Here is an 18286-nt window from a genome sequence, read left to right on the forward strand (position 1 = left end):
AATTGTTGAAGAATCAATTACGCATAAATTTTGGCGTTATGCAAATTCAAAATTCTTATTCTTTCAAGTGCAAGATATCAATTGGAATCTCAAGTGATCGATGAAAGTGACTACCGACTACGCGATCAATAACATGTAGCAACGGGTGACAAATTCTATGGAATCATATAAAGAAAAATCTATCACATTCAGACTGTTTATTGAGAAAATCACACACGAACCTTCACTTTAAAGTAGTGGGTAGTGGAGCAGATCACGTCAATCCTCATATCCCACAATAACCTATGTCTCAAAGTGATGTAGCATATTAAGCAGGAATTGGCGTATGCACACACGAACCTGTTTCTCAAAGTGAAACAACAGCTTAACATGAAACTCCAAGACACACAAGAACCTGATTCTCAAAGTGAACCATAAGCCAGATACTGTATGAACATGACAAATCCAGTTGATGAATATTTTTCAAACACTGCTGAGATGGTAATTTCTGGAATTAACTCTCAAACAGATCTTGTTGATAAAAGAAACCCTTATTTATATGACTGATTCTAACTTTCTTCGCCACCTCTTATTTTTTTGATTTGATGAGAGACTAAGCCTTTTCATGTGAGATTGTGTGAAAAATATTTACGGAAAAGATTCATAGAGAGGCAGTCTCCTGTACTGGTAAAAGGAGAGGTAGTTGTGAGAAAGAAAGTGACATGTTTGCAAGGAGAGTTAGTTATCACTCTTTAAAGTGGTATAGGTATTTTTGTGAGAAGTGATGAGATGGCTTAAAAAGAACATATAAAATTAGGAATTTGCATTTATTCATGTTCGCAGGTTATTTTCTTCTACTACTGATGACTGAACACTCACATTGGTCAATTAATGCCAAAATGAGGGAGAAAATGTTCAAAATTATCAAAGGGTTATAGACAACAAAAAAAAAAGAGGAAATTAACAAATTCTTGGAAATTCTGAAGTTATATAGTGGAGCTGAAGACTGATTTTCAAAGTTTTTGGAATATTATAGTAATTAGAATGAAGCTGAAGACAAGAATAAAGTTTTGAGAAGGAAGAAATTACTGACAGAAGAGAGAATTGAATTAAATCTGGACGAGGAATTCAATTGGAAACTATAAACAAGCTAAAAGAAAACAAGGCAGATATCAATCTTGGAACAAACAGGTATCAAGAATTCAAACTCAAGATGATACAACTTGTTTCACAAATTTTGAAGAAGTTCTTGGCATCAATGAATTAGTTGAATTTATGCTTTATTTCACAAAGTATAAATTGGGGGAGATTGTTACGTAGGAAGATTCATTCATGCACGAGGAGATCATCACAATGAAGCAACATGGAACAATGTAGTTGACGGAAAATGATGGTTGCATCAAAAACTGATGGAATATCATCAGTATGCGGATACTTCATCGGTATCAAGTGTAATCAGGATCTAGAGATCGAGTTTGACGAGGAAAGAAAGAAGATTGACACTAAAGATCTTATTTATAGAGATATATTTTATCACGCATGATATACATAGAAAAAATTTTCTTCTCATAGAATATCTCGAGTTAATAATTGTAGTAGCTGTGTACTATATAAACACAGAGATTATGTTTTGCTAAAAGCAAGATACACAACACGAGCAAAATCGGTGTAACCTAGAAGCTGTTAAGAACGGCTGTGTTTCCTGAGAGGTTATTTTACACAGTTCTTATATGATCAATAAGAGTTGAATTAATTTAAATCCTCTTAGTTGTTTATCCTTATTATTTCGACATTTGATTTAATAATAGATAAATTCCGCTTAATTCTATTGATTAAATCGTGACCTAACATACCAAAATAAAAGCTCTGCTTTTTATTAATATAACCATTATGTATAATTTTTGTAAAAAAAAAAGTATATCCTGTATATTTGTATATATATTTACATAAGTATAGCTATTTATACATGCATGCTTGTGTCACATTTGATATGTTTTCATACACTACTTAGAGAATAATGAAATAAATAGTTTAGACACGAAAATAGTATAAAAAGGATTTCATGATAAGATCAAGTAAGTGCAACACATCCCCTTGCACATGCAACATATGATTGTGAAATGTGTTAGTAAGACTAAAACTACAAGAAATTGCATGTGATTGCTTTTAAAGTCAATTTAAATTTTATGAGATTAAAACATAAAAGCGATCCCGAAAGCGGTGGCTTTTACAGTCAGTTGCTTTTGTTTGGTAGCTTTTATGGGCGGTCGCTTTTAAATATAAAAGCAACTGGTTATCGCTTTTAAGTTCCGTAAGTGTAGGCGTGAAAATTTCCGGGTGATGGATCAAAAATTTTAGATATAAAAGCGATCAACTTCGGTTGGATTTATAAAACCTACCGAAATCGATGGAGTTTATAAAAGCTACCGAAACTGGTGGAATTTATAAAAGCTACCAGATTATTTATGTCAGACACTTTTATATAGAGGATCTAATTCCCAAACCTTATCATCTATCCTGTATCATCACTTCTTCTCCACTATTCCTCCTTCCTCTCCTCCCACGTATTCAATCTCTCTGCCATCATTTTATCTCCTTCCTCCAAACTTATACATCAACTAAGTTTAAAGCAAGTAAGTATTATTTCTCATTTTTTATTATGTTGCTTATCTTTTATAAATTGATTATGAGCTAAACTTTTATCAAAGTTCATGTCATAATGCATATTATGTTCTAATAATAAATGCTTGTTGATTTCCGATTTCAATGTTGTAACCTGTATCTGATCCTGTTTTTAGGGGGTCCAATTTACTAAATTTTAAATCCTTTTGAAAAATATCCAGGTTTTGAATCATTTGTCTTTATCTCCTTTCGAACGTACATGTCTTAAATTATTTTTGACTTAGTAACACCAAATTGAGACCCCCGGATATGAGGAATGATACATATACTGTATCCACTACAGGAAAAATTACTATTTTCGACCGTTAGCTTCTAGTCAAAAATCCTTATTTTTGACCAATAAGGTCACAAAACAATCTTTTGCGATTGAAGAAAAAATATACGCTGTAAAGCTATTAAATAATCAGCCAAAAAAAATAAAAATTATTCAACCGCCTATTTCGACCAACCCCGATAGAAAATAGTTCACATATATGTTTACCAAAATTTGAATTTTGCCAAAAACTTGAATTTCGTTAAATCTGTTTGTATATTCAACCGAAAGTTTTTCCCCTTTTGGTCAGAAATAGATGTCAAAATTATCATGTAATTAAAAAATTTGACATGAGTTATTTTCGACTAGAGGCATGGGTGTCGAAATTGAAGTTCTTTTTGGTGAAACTTTTTTGAACGTAGAAAAAATGTTGGTAAAAAATATAATATTTTCTATGGGGTATATTTGAATTTCTTTTTATCCGACCAAATACTAGCTCAAATTTTATATTCGACCATGTTTTTTCGACCATATTATGCCGGAAATACTTGAAAATAGTCACTTTTCTTGTTGTGATTGGAAGTATTTATTATTACAATAGGCTTGCTAGAAAATCCTAGCTATTACTATCACTATGAGAACAAGCTATTACAATCAGTAACCGAGAATGCAATTTCACCGACTTTGAATTATACAGCCAGCATTTTCTTGTCAAAAAAATAGGTTGGACGATAACCTCCAATTTTATTGAACCAAATTCTTCTATGAAGATTCTAGTTTTATTGACTATAATATTTTTTATTTCATGTATGGATGTTAACGTTTTTAAACTAGAAGTTAATTTCTATTATATTGGGTTGTTTGTTGACTTGATTAATCTAGGTTGTATTCTCTAGTATGTTTTAGAAATTCAGGTTTACGACTTATTTAATATATTTGCCGTTTATCAAAAAAGTTAAAGTTAAATGAATAATTTCTTATATAAAAACTATTCACGTGTTGACAATTACATTGTCAAATAATCAATCAAAATGTAGTTTATCATTATTATTATTCACACAAATTGTATAATCGAGTCAAAATTGCAAATTAATCAAGCATTCCAAGTACTAGAGACAATCACAATATAGAAGTGTGATTTAAGAAAATTATTTGCTTTCTTATGATTAAAATAAATATTCGTCATTCAAAATATAGCCAACATTATTAATACTTAGACTCGAATTCAAGTACAATCTCGCAGCAAGGAGGGGCACTTGATTTTTCTTGCCTATTCAAACTTTTGCCATCATAATGTCTCAACATATGTATATGCATGTACATGTCCATTTGTCACTACAATAGCCATCTATCACTTCAAATTTTAAGCACAAATAAGAGCATGGAACATCTTGGCATCCATGGTCATATTTAGTAATACATGTGCATACTGCCCTTTTTTGATTATATGCACTGGAATCATCTGTAATTAAAAAAAATCAGTATACAATCAAATTAAACGAATTTATTTTTCTAATCTATTAAATATACATTGATATAGTTCTGTAAAATTTCTAACAAAATAATAACAAAATAATATCAAAATAAGTTTAATTTATTTTATCTTTCTTCTTATATTGTGTTTTTTAATAATTCTAATACTAAACATGAACCAAATGAAATGAATGTTAAAGATAAGGGCAATAATGAAGGGAGAAAGGATGAGCTAAAAAACTAGAACGAGATTTTACATCTTAATTTGGGGTTTAAACATATAAAATGATGAAGGAAAATTTTCTACCCATTCAAATCTCATTTCATTTCTTACAAATTCATTTACCCCAGAAAAAAGATATTATAATTTTATCAATAAAGATTTTGATTAGGAAGGAATAGTATTGAAAATTTAAAATATTATATTTTCATCACCTTATAAGCCAATCAAGATACTTACATGTTACTGGACATGTTGAAAAGTCTGACAGAACGACGTGCATAATTATCACACTAATCATGATACATATACATAGTTTGTAATTTATTTGTGTATTTCAAAAGAGAGAATTTAAATATTCAATCCTAGAGTTTCAAGACATGTATAAATAATCATTCATGTCTTTATAAGATATTTGAGTATTAAATGTTAAAGATTTGATACTGAATAAATGATTATATTTTCTCCCCCAAATTAGGAATTTACGGGGGTGTATTAGATTGAGATTTTAATGGATTGTTTTTAGTCTATAGATTTTAATAGATTGTATGTGATATTGATTTTGTGTAGATTCTTGATAAAATGTCGCAGAGTTGATAGGATTTTAAGCACAATGCTTCAAAATCTCATGGATTTTGGTGGGATTTCAAAAAACTTAAAATACACTGAAGAATACCACAAAATTCATCATTTTATGATAACCTTAAAAAAATCCATCAGTATTTGAATACCATCGGATTTCAATGGATTTTAAACAATCTCAATTGAATACCATCGGATTTTAAAGCCTAATTTAAAATCCTAATTGAATACCACCAAATTTTGTAGCATAATTTAAAATCTCAATTGAATACCTCAAGATTTTAATGGATTTCAAACAATCCCAATAGAATACCCTCGGATTTCATGAATGAAAAAAAAAGTTTTAAAATCCTAATACAATACACCCCTCTTAATACAAAAAAAATTGTATTGAGAAAAATAATATCTATGGAAAGAAGTGAAATTTGAATATGATGTTTGAATGTCAGAACTTGTACAATTGAGATCATCACAATCAAAATGATGCACGAAGTTCGAAAAACATTAATTTGAAGATTTTTTTACTTAATATTAATATGTGTATATTATATGTATTTAAATAAAATGGAAAACTTTCCCGTTAAAGGAGATTTCGTGAAATTTCATGATAACAACTTAAATTGATTTATTAGTAAAAGCATTGCCCTCATGTATCATGTATCCTTTCATGAATAATTAATATTTTTTATGAAAAATAATACAAAAAATAAAAATCAAGTATAAATATATACGCGTGCGCACACACACAGATATAAATATAGAGTCGCACTCCATATGGAACCACCTTGTATAAAGTCTAGTAGAACACCTGTATATATACATAAAATGCAAAAATACTTTTGAAATGACCATTTCACCCAATTGATACTCACGTATTTTCACCTCTGCCATTGAACCATAGGCCTGTGTATACGGTCAAACGATCCAAGTCGCTCATTCCCTCTCCATACTCTCACGTGGTTGCTCATCCCTTTCTCGGAATTCTCTCGCTCAAACTCATTTATCTACATTCAAAATTTGTACTCTTATGCTGGTGTTCCATCTGTACCAGGGAACGATGGTTTGTTACAGGTATAAGCTCTGAAATATATATTACAAATAGTGTCCTTGAAGAGTTCTTGGTGACTACCATCAATTCTGTTAATATTGGAGAAAGCCTTGAGGTAATATGTCTGCGAGATCATCTTTTTTGCGTTGTCAAAAAATTAATACGAAATTTACATTTTTCCAGCCATGGAATTTTATTACATTTTATCCTGTCCACAACACAGATTTAAGGTACAACAGGACACAAAGAACATCAGACAAATAAATCTATCCACACAACTCCTGATATTGAATAATTCTAGCCCTTGATACTGTCTGTGATGCTGATTTCAAGTATGGAAGAATTGGTAGACGAAGATGAGTTTGGACCATCAGAACTGTACCTCATCAGCACTACCGTACTAAATTATCTACGACCATAAGTGGAAGAATAACCAGATGTGTCACCTCGGGCGGAATTTGAAAACATAAGAAAATCCTACATGAGACAAACATGCTCAAAACATATCCAAACTTTTCGACTGATAAGCTATAGTGCTAAAGTTAGCCTGTAAAGGCCAACCATTCTCTGAGATGGTCTCCTCATCCCAATATCCATGTACGTACCTCTTCACTGCATCAGGTCTCTCAAAGTTTAACCTTTGCCTGGGGGCGCTTCTAGACCTAATTATGTCATGTAATTTGGCTGACATAAGTAATTTATATAAACGCTTGTTGAGCACTCACTCCTAGAAAGGAATAATTGGTCTTCTTCTAATACTACTCCCAGGTCTAGATGTAGCTGATGAGCACACTCCTGAACTGTTCTCAGCTATCCCTGCTGCATTAAGTACAGACTCGTGGAGTTTCAGACTATATACTAACGCTATTCTGCTGCTGCCTCTGCAGTTTCATCATTATACTGTTGTTGTTGCTGCTGCTGCCTGCCGGACTCGTTTTGCTGCTGCCGTATATATTCTTGTCTCTGCTGTTCTACAGATTTCATACAGTTGTAGCATTGCTTCTGAACTATGATCGTTTTGTAGTTCAGGCATTTACAGAGACCAGAGCACTTGTGGCCACAATTTTTTCTTCATCAAGAGCTCTGAAAGAGCATTGCTAACAGGGTTTTTGTATCTTATAAATTAAGAGCTTATTTGAAAAATATAAATAAGTAGCTGTTTTTCACTTGAGGAAAAGCTTAGATCGCCTGTCATATAAATTTGAAGCTGACCTTCACCCTTTACTTCAGGTTAGCTCTGCACACTGCACAGTGCCATCCTTTCTTGTCTTTGCATACTCTGTAGCCTACGATGTGAAATTCACTCTTTGTTTCGACATCTGCAGGGTGAGGAACTGAGTACCCCTTTTCTTGTATATGTTAATATCTTCTTTGGCACTTGAATTTTTGAATTGTAAATTCAATTACGAAGACTCCAAATACAATTAGATTGATGGAAGGGACTAAGGTCAAACTGGATTGTTGCCAGTTTTTTGAGCTTTCAATTTTTGTTATGTGAGTTGAATTTGGTGATTCCTTGGATTATGCTTCTCTATGTAAAGTACTATTGGAATTATAATTAGAGTATAAGATTGAATTCAAAAAAAAAAATGTAGATGTATATTTGTCAAAAATATAAATTTATGCATTTACAAATAAATAAAAAATTTATTATAGCAATGCTTTAATCGCTATGCGGCAGTCTTTTTAACCCATATTTGACAATCACAAACAAACCTGATCAAACATAGCACCATCAAGGATACATATGTGTGATTACCACCTACGAGATCGAATGAGTTCAATTCAGTTTTCAGTAGTGTTTAGCGGTACAATCTTCATATACAATCTTCTTTTTGAAACCATACAATCATTTTCTTGTCTTGTGGTGGGCAGAGATAATAAACATTCAATTGTTCTTTTCTCTATTAAAATTTTATATTGATAAATTATGATAATTGTAGCGGTTTGAATACTCTCATTTCGAGTGAGTAGTAATTATGTGTTAACCATGCTATTCTTTGTTTTTTTTTTTTGCAAGATAGTAGTAATTATTTAAAATCATGTTTGTCACATTTTGTCCCACATTTGTTAAAATTAATTTAATATCAGCATTTTCTTTACAAGAGATTTACTATGATCATATGCAATATTGATAGTTTGACTATTGTACGAACATAATTAGAGAATAATTTTTTTTCTTTCCGCTTTTTGGAACATAAGACAATAATAAGAGGCAAATATATGAAAACGCAAATTTTATTCATAGTGACAAGAAAATCTTTTTACAGGAACAGGAACAGATCTGATAGAAAACTGTCCCTCGATATGGAAATGACATGTTTGTTCGATAGAACTGGAAAACGATATAGGAATATACCTAAAATAAACTATCGTTCTGACTTTGACTGTAAGCTTGAAATAATAATCTTCTACATACCTACGTAATCTAAAATGGGGAAAAATGAAGTCAACATCTTTGTGTTGACGAGGTTGGAGGGACAATTGATGAATACTAGTCGAAAGACGTCCATGAGAACCAAAGTAAACATCTGCTGTCCCATTAAGCACATCCAAATTCAATATAGAATTTGGATTGTAAAACAAATACGAAAAACTCACATTTAAAGGTTCACGGCTACCATTCGGTTTAAAACCGATGATATTTGCCGTGAAAGGATGCAAGACGACTTTTTGTGAGTTATATTTCATATAAGTATAGGCTGATATGGAAAGAACAAATAAAATAAGAAAACAAACATAAAAAATATAAGGAATGATACTGAAATGATGATGATTACGAGGAGGAGGAGGAGGGGGGATTATATTTTCCGGTGGGACATGGATATTTTCCAGTGGGACATTATTTGGGGGAATATCTATCAATTCCCCCTCGGCATCCTCGTATTTTCCAATGGGACATTATTTGGGGGAATATCTATCAATTCCCCCTCGGCATCCTCGTCTATCTCGTAAACATACGAGTGTCTGTCACAATCTTCATCGCTAGAGTCCGAAGTCTCAACTATAAAACAAAAAAGAATAATATTAAAAAAGTTGTCAATGAGTATAATTACTTTAACTTAATACAAGTGTTATGATCATTGTATTCTTTTCTCTATTGTATATAATATACTTACATATGCTAATACAAGCTGGTTTTAGTGAAAACTGCTTTGTTTTTACTATTATTAAAATATATCAAATTATTTCTTTATTGACATTAATACGTTGTTTGTAAATAATAAAAACTTATAATATTTAAAGTGTTGCATTTTATTTTGTAGAAAAACTTACAGTAGTACATGCGAGTCATCTCAATTTCCTTTTTCGTGCCACTCGTACTGGCTTCATGATCGTTCATCTTTTTTTCCTGTAAAAAACAGTATAAATTTAGATATAAAAGTGTAAAATACACATGCAATTTAATAGCCGACACATACCTAGAGCTTCTCCTCATCATAAATTAATAATAATTCACATCAAAAAGCCAAACAACTTCGCGAAATCTTTAGCAAATTAAGTCAATAGTTTACTGTATTCTGATTTCATATCATAAGCTAACCAAAACATGTAAACATACATCTATAAAAAGGTGATGGTAAGAAATAAATTCGCAAAAATCGAATAATTATTACAGAACCTTTTGAATTAATATAAATTCTTTTGAAAAGATTTTATATTAAAATTTGTGAGGTTGAAAAACAATTTTTTTTAAGACTAGTTTAGTCCAAATTATTGCTTCAATTGTTATTAAAAAAATGATCAAACAAACTTTTTATCAAATTTTCAATAAAATTATTTGATTAAAGGAGCACTAAATATATGTGAAATATGCCAGCTACGTAAATATTCAAAGAATAATATAAAATTTTGGTATTTATTAACCATGCGATTTGGTTAGAGAAAAACTATAAAAAAAAAAAAAAAGAGCCTGAATGATGGGGTGTTTCTCTAACCATCATTACCATCAGCGGCGCCAGTACAGTACCTGAATGTAGTCCCCCGTCCTTTCTTTCTGGGTCTCACAGAAAACGCTAGCGGCCGTGCGAACCTTATTTTGTTAGAAATTGTGTTCTTGATTAGCCCTCTCGGTCGGCCCTGCTTTACTTATTTTCTCAATACAAAGAGGCTGATGTGTGGGATGGGTTCAAGGCAAAAGACCTCATGAAGCAAGCAGTTAGGGCATGGAATTCAAGTTACGCTGGTGCAAGTTCCTCCTCTTCTGGAACCTATTTTGTGGAGTTTCCGGATGAAGACTTGGAAGAATCTCATGCAGCCATTGATGTGGAGCTAATGGAAGTCGCTCAGGTCCTTGCAGAATGGTCCCAAAATTTCAAGTGGCAACTAGATCTCTCAGGGTGTCTGTTTCTCTAGTATTTAGCTATTAAGTTTCCCAGTGTTTGTCTTTAGCTTTATGCTGTCTTTTGTGGTCTGGTATCTATGTTGTCTTAGTTTTCTTCTCAGTGGTTCGTTTGCTGCTTTGATCGAGAGTGCTGGTTGTATCGATCGAGTGGCTTTCCCTTTGTTCTATTTTCGTTCTTAATGGAAATTTCGATTTATAAGAAAAAAAACTCTCGCACGTTAGAGCAAGGAAGCAACGCCACCCCGTGTTATGTCATGTAAGAATTGAGCTTATTGCTAGAGTGTTATGTTAGAATAAGAAAACTAATCATCGGCTAAGGTTATTTAAAGAGAATTAATTCATTAGTTTTACAGAATTCTCCCTTTGTGGAAATGACTTGTAATTCATTATTTTTACAGAATTCTCCCTTTGTGGAAATGACTTGTGCGTCTTTACATGACCTTGCTGAATATAAATGCCAGGCACATGTTAATTATCTGTACGACTGCAGAAAGAACAAAAATGACAAACTTATATATTTACTGATTGGATATATGAAAGATGGCAGATACACATTGAGAGGGTGTTGCGTGTCTCGGAAGATTTTTTAATTCTTTTCCAATTAATTGCATGGTTACTCAAGACTTGAAATTGATGGAGTCTCCCGCTATTAGTTTCTATTCTATATTTTATTTGTATACAGAATTCTGGGATAGTGGATTAGTGGTCTTTGCTAAAGGTTTTTCTCAGTGTCATTTTCATTGATTACAATTATAATAATAGTATCTGATATTAGTCAAAATATACGTTCATATAATTTTTCGTTGTTAAGGGTGCAAAATATTTTAGCTTGAAAAATATATACGATTTTTAACAAATTGATAAGATTATTTCTCTTTGAAAAATAAAAAATTCCAACAAATCTATGAAAAAATTGGTGGCCGAAGAACCTTGACATGACTTATTAAATTCTTTGATTATTGTTTTCGTTTTTCTACTCTCCGTCAAGAGTGCTTTCTTTTAGACAACACGGTGCTAGGCTGGTGCTTGAAATTAAGTTTAAAATTTAGTGCAAAATATTAATAATTATAATATATATATATATATATATATATATATATATATATATATAGTCCTCTTTGAATAAATATTATAATAAATATCAAGGTTATATTGCGATAATGCACTTTGAGGTGATTGATAAATGGGCTTTTGAAACTTGATTTGTAGCAACACCCCCAGCATGTGGGGACCCAGAAAGCTGCCTTTCTATTTTGATTTATAATTTAACATGATTATATGATGATAATTTTGATTTATTAATAATTTATGAATTATTAAAAATATAATAATAAAAATAAAATAAAGTGATTTATGAGTAATTTATAACTTACAGAGTAATTTTTATAAAAAATACTTAAAAAAATTTAGTCTTTGAAGTATATCTCAATACTGACATTCTGTCCTGTACCACATAAATTTTGTTTCTAAATTGGCCAGTTGTATTTTAGCGTATGAATTTTGGTAAAGGCGTAAAGCAACCGGTCATCTTAGGTGCGGTAGCTAGGATGTCCCAGCAATGCCAGTAAATAATTTCAAAAAACTTTCTGATTCCGGTTTTGCCTAATAAAAGTATTTTAAATATATCTAGAATTCATCTAAAATAGGAGTAGAACCATTGTTTTTTCTTTTTGACAATTATAGACATTAACGTCTATTTCCCTTTTATGTTGGTAAAGGTCCCCCGTTTTCCAGTGTTTCAAATTTCAATATTTAGTTCTTTGTTATATATTTGGTCAGAAATTCAGTTATTGACGACTGTATATATGTGATTGCTCTGAAAAATGTGTACACGCTTATTATTTTCCGATATATTGAGTTATTGTTTAATTTAACATGCTTCTAAACTCGAAAACGAATAAATAAAATTTGTGGAGTTGATAGAAAGAAAATGCATGGCACAGAAACTATTTTTTTTGCTCGTATATATAGTTGTGAACGTACCGTTGAATAATAATATTAATGAATTCTTAATAGTATTTCGTTTGTCCCTCTGGTTTTTATATAATTTTTTTCATTTCTTAACGCGTATATTAAGGTGCATATAAAATATTATTTCAATTTTGCTCTTAAAAGTTTTCTTTAAAGTCAAACATTAAATATTTATTCAAAATTAAATATAGTTTCAATTTACCCTTAAAATATATCTTTAAATTCAAATATTAAATATTTATTCAAAACTATAATGAATCAAAACCTGGTTTCTAAATTATCTATATGAAACTATATATATCAAATATAGTTTTTATTTGAAACTATAAATATTGCCTGATTCTAAAATATTTATTTGAAACTATATAAAATATAGTTTCAATTTACTCTTAAAATTTTCTTTAAATTCAAACATTAAATATTTATTCAAGACTATAAAGAATCAAAGCCTGATTTTTAAAATATTTAACATCTTACTTTAATTGTGGGTACAATGGGAGTCAAAAAAAGCAAAAGGAAAACGAAAACATGATAAAGGGATTTCTGAAATTATTGAGCAAAATAATGTTCTTATAGAATTAATCAAAAAACAAGTCTAAGATTTAGAAGGAAAACTACCTCGCGGAGTACAAAGAAGAAAATAAAATTTTGTTGAAGGATTTCGATTCTAGATGTTATCCTAGTTTACGTGAATACATGCATACTAAACAGACCCGAATTATTGAAAAAAGAGCTCGACAACAAAAATCTTCATCTCAAGTTCGAGATTTATAATGAGTACTTACAACGGAACACCTGCGCGCCTCAACCTACTCAAAGATTAAGAAATTTGGATCTGTTAGACAGTTTCTTTTCTGGTTTTTGTATGATGCCATAACAAGTTGTTAGTAATTCTTTTATTCACAGTTTAATGCTTTTTTAATTAATTGTTAGATTCATTTTGGTGTCTGTGTATATGTGTATGCATGTATTTGATGCTCTTGTATATATATTATAGTGATCTAATTACTAATATGCTCTTGTTTTCATTTCAGTACGTGTCATAGGAGTGATGGCCGGAAGAAGGGCTAATGCAAGGGGGGTTCTCGTGGTGGGCGGGGAGAAGCGAAAATTATTTGTAAAATCAAATTTCAAAAATAAAATAAATCAATAAAAGGTAAGGATTTTGAACTTTTCAAATTCTAGCCTTATTTGTAATTAATTGTTAGATTCATTTTGGTGTCTGTATATATGTGTATGCATGTATTTGATGCTCTTGTATATATATTATAGTGATCTAATTACTAATATGCTCTTGTTTTCATTTCAGTACGTGTCATAGGAGTGATGGCCGAAAGAAGGGCTAATGCAAGGGGGGGTTCTCGTGGTGGGCGGGAAGAAGCGAAAATTATTTGTAAAATCAAATTTCAAAAATAAAATAAATCAATAAAAGGTAAGGATTTTGAACTTTTCAAATTCTAGCCTTATTTTTAATTAATTGTTAGATTCATTTTGGTGTCTGTATATATGTGTATGTATGTATTTGATGCTCTTGTATATATATTATAGTGATCTAATTACTAATATGCTCTTGTTTTCATTTCAGTACGTGTCATAGGAGTGATGGCCGGAAGAAGGGCTAATGCAAGGGGGGTTCTCGTGGTGGGTGGGGAGAAGCGAAAATTATTTGTAAAATCAAATTTCAAAAATAAAATAAATCAATAAAAGGTAAGGATTTTGAACTTTTCAAATTCTAGCCTTAAAGCAAGAAATTGACCTATAAATTTTTTACACAAATATATAAATAAGATACTTCACTTATAAACCCAGTAGGGTTCTTTTTGTTAGTTAATTCAATATCCTGTAATTAAATGATTATTCTAATATATACTTTGCCCTAATATTTATTATTAATAATTTTATTGGAATTCCTCTCAGAGATGCAACTCTAGGATTAGTTGGACGGCGTGGGATAGAATGGCGCGGCATAAGCATGTTGGTGGTTTGGGCTTCAAAAATTTGCGAGACTTCAACTTGGCTATGTTAGGAAAGCAATGTTGGAGACTTATAATTACAAACCAAGACAGTTTGGTCGCTCGAATCTATAAAGCCAGGTATTATGCCGATAGGGACTTTCTGGAAGCTAAGATAGGACCGTCAATGCATCTTGAATACTATTATTGAGTAGGATTTAGATGTCCATGTTCTCAGTTGGAATTTAGAGCATTCAGGTCAGTATTCGGTTAAAAGTGCATACAAATTCTTACAGAATGAGAGAGGAGCGTGGACTGTAGGTGCTCAAAATGTGTTCTGGAAAGATTTGTGGAAAGTTAAGGCTCCTCCAAAGGTTTTGAATGCAAATCAAACATGTACAGGTTGATGCATTATGCCCGATTTGCAATGAAGGTGTTGAAACAATTTTCCACGCCTTAGTTCAGTGCAAGCTGATAACTATGTGCTGGAAGATTTTTGACCCTGGTATCAACACAGACGGTGACATGGACTTTTTGGACTGGATTCAAGGCACTTTGGCAGGTCAATATGGAGATTCAGAAACGATTTAGTGTGGAATAAGAAGTATTGGACAACCATGCAAATTGTTGCAAAAGCTTGGGAATATCTTCCATAGTGGAATCTAGCTCAGAATAGAAGTCATGGAGTATCCTCTCAACTGAAAGTACTGGGGGATGGTGCTTTATACTGGGTGAAGCCACACCAGAATGGAGTAAAGATTACAGCGGATGCAGCATTTTTTGCAGAACAACAACAGGCTGGCGTTGGTTTGATTGCTCGTGATCATAATGGCCATCTGCGCATTATACAGACATAATAAACCCAATGTTAGCGGAGGTTATAGCTGTGAAGGAGGCTCTGAGTTGGACCATGGACATGCATGGGAATTTATTCATCGTCGAGTCTGATTGTCTAGCGGTTGTGCAATTAATCAGAAGTGCAGCTCCTTTAAGATCTAGGCTGGGCAAGGTGATTGAGGAGTGCAGGAAGGAAGTAAGACAATGTAACAACGTTACGTTGTTTTTTATTAAACGGTCTGCGAATATGACGGCTCATGAACTTGCTCGTGCATGCGTCCTATGTGTTGTAATCGTATTTTTGACCGGAAGGCTGTTCCAATTAATGTTAAAAACTCTATTCGGAATGATTTAATGGAATGATATATTGCATTTTGTCAAAAAAAATAATGACACGATCAATACAAATCTCCATCAATAAAAATATGTGAATATATATAAAGAAATATTTGTTAATATCTATAATCCATAAATAAGAAATAAATTGTAACAAAAATTATTAAAAATAATCAAAATATTTGATTTCGAAAATGAGTTGCCTATTTTGTCAACAGGAGGAAAAGGCCCTCGTAGTGCAAGACTGCAAGTTACTGAATGAAAGGCCTTGAAAGACCATGTTACCATTTTTGGCAGCTCATGCTTTCTCAATAAAGAGAATTTGTACAACTACTCCTAGCTAGAGCAACTCGCTCAATATGTGCTGCATCTCTATCCGCTTCCGCGAACAACTTTTTGCGGTCCAAAACTCTGCAAAGATGCTTTCTTTCTGAGTTAAGAAGGTCCGAGGACTTTCTGAGTCAAGAAGGTCCCGGCATTTTCCCATATGATAAATCATTTTATAATTATACTTTGAAATTTTATAAACAAATATATCTTTGGGCAGGTCAAAAATAAACCTACACTAACAAAATGATTTACTGAAAAAAATTAATAACCTGCACCTTTAAAAATACTATAATAATTTATTTATTTCTATTCATATAGTTAGATTTTTGGTAAAATTATATATCGCTTGGAAAAGAAATATTATGTTTTATTATTTCTTATTTGGTTGTTATATATCAAGTATCAACATTGTTCTAAAAATCCCTGATTCAACCGATTAATCACCAGCAACGTCGGGCACCGATTCGATTTTTGAAATCTAATTAATCCTTATATATATTTCGCAATCGAAGTATATATGATAAATTATTAAAATTAAAATATTATATTACTTTAAATATGAATAATTATAGAGTTTATGAATATAATAAATATATTATTTACTAAATAGCTAATATAATAATAACTAAATATTAAACAATATTTTGATATTAAAATAAATCCGACTTTCACTCTGATTAATCCCTGAATCGGTAGCTCAACCGATTAGGCCCGATTCCCTATTTCTGTATACAACCACGAGCCGTTTTTAATGACAGACTTTAAACACTTCTGAACCTTCGCTTGCATATTAAGCGTAAACAAACGATTCTTTGACATCTCCACATTTGCAATCAATTCCTGAGCTTGATTTCCGATAATGAGAGAATTGTCCTGCATCTGTATATTATATCCTTTCTCCACAAGTTGGTCAAGACTGATAATATTATTTTTCAAAGCAGGAAAGTAATAAACATCATTTATATATTTTCTTTTCACCTTTCTTTGACATGATTGTAACGGTACCTTTTTCTTTGACCGGAATTTTTGACGAGTCACCAAAAGTAACTTCTCCGCTGATGGTGTTGTCTATCTCCGTAAATAGTTCCTTGTGACCAGTCATGTGATTACTGGCCCCTGAGTCAAGATACCAAACATTCTTCTTGCTTTCCTGGTCTCCTTTGTAAGTGAGGAACATAGCAGTGTCAACATCTTTGTCTTCTTTTGCTGCTGCAAAATGACTTCTTTCTTCCACCTTTGGTGCTCTACACTCATAATTGAAATGACCATATTTATTACAGTTATAGCACTGATATTGAGACTTATCACCTCGTTGTCGGCCTTTGAAATTTTGACCGCGACCAGATGGCTGATAGCCTTCAGAATTCTAGCCTCTATTGAAGGACTGCCTTCCTCGTCCTCGTCCACCACGGTAGCCACCTCTAAAGCCACCTCTGCCACGTGCAGAATTGCTACTGCCAGAACTGTCACCAATGGACACCTTACTTTGCAACGCCTTTTTCAAATGATTTGCATCATCATACTGGTTCATTCGCTGCTCGTGGGCTTGAAGAGAACCTACGAGCTCATCAATAGAAATTGTGGACAAGTTTTTTGACTCCTCGATGGATGTCACAACATAATCAAATTTTTTTATTAATGAATGGAGCAACTTTTTCATGACCCGAACATCATCGAGACTTTCGCCATTTCTTTTCATCTCATTTGTCACCGTTTTCAAACGCGTAACAAATTCACCAATATTTTCTGAACTCTTCATCTTTAAATTTTCGAACTCCCCACGTAGAACTTGGAGCCGAACCTTTTTGACTTTCTCGACACCCTGGAATGATTTCTGCAGATACTCCCACGCGTCTTTCGCCGTTTCTGCATTTGAATTTTTTTCAAAGGTTGATTCATCAACTCCTTGAATAATTGTATATAACGCCCTTTGGTCTCTTTTCTTGGAATCTTTTAACACCGTTTTCTCTGCATCAGGAAGAACGGCTTCATCCTCGGGCTCGTCATACCCATTTTCGACAACATCCCAATTATCGTATGAACCGAGTAACACCTTCATTTGGATATATACTCCAGCTCCCGTAATATGTTGCCGTCGACTTTGGGATTTGTGGTTGCACCATCATATTTGACATTTTTCTTCTCCGGAATAACCTAGCTCTGATGCCACTTGTTGGAAACGTGATAAGCTTCACACACTAAATATATAAAATAGTATACTAATGATTTAACAGAAAAATAAACTCAATAAACTGTTTTAGTAAATAAAGCTATGGCT

The 18286-nt window shown here is 32.2% G+C and overlaps 1 protein-coding gene across 1 annotated transcript; it reads right to left on the reverse strand.

Moving 5' to 3' along the window:
• Window positions 1-16713: 16713 nt before the first annotated feature.
• On the reverse strand, window positions 16714-18067 carry LOC108221299 (uncharacterized). The gene is made up of 3 exons (XM_017395188.1): window positions 17397-18067; window positions 17040-17252; window positions 16714-16924 (listed from the first exon to the last, which is right to left on the reverse strand). The coding sequence occupies exons 1-3, from the start codon at window positions 18065-18067 to the stop codon at window positions 16714-16716; spliced, it is 1095 nt and encodes a 364-aa protein (XP_017250677.1).
• Window positions 18068-18286: the final 219 nt, after the last annotated feature.

This window comes from Daucus carota, chromosome 5 (assembly GCF_001625215.2).
Source record: "Daucus carota subsp. sativus chromosome 5, DH1 v3.0, whole genome shotgun sequence".
Lineage (NCBI taxonomy): Eukaryota > Viridiplantae > Streptophyta > Magnoliopsida > Apiales > Apiaceae > Daucus > Daucus carota.

Coding starts and splice junctions, on each gene's coding strand:
- LOC108221299 (XM_017395188.1), bottom strand. CDS start 18,067: ATGAAGGTGTTACTCGGTTCATACGATAATTGGGATGTTGTCGAAAAT. Junction 17,253..17,396: donor GGTGGACGAGGACGAGGAAG/GCAGTCCTTCAA, acceptor TTATGAGTGTAG/AGCACCAAAGGTGGAAGAAA. Junction 16,925..17,039: donor GAAGTTACTTTTGGTGACTC/GTCAAAAATTCC, acceptor TAATATTATCAG/TCTTGACCAACTTGTGGAGA.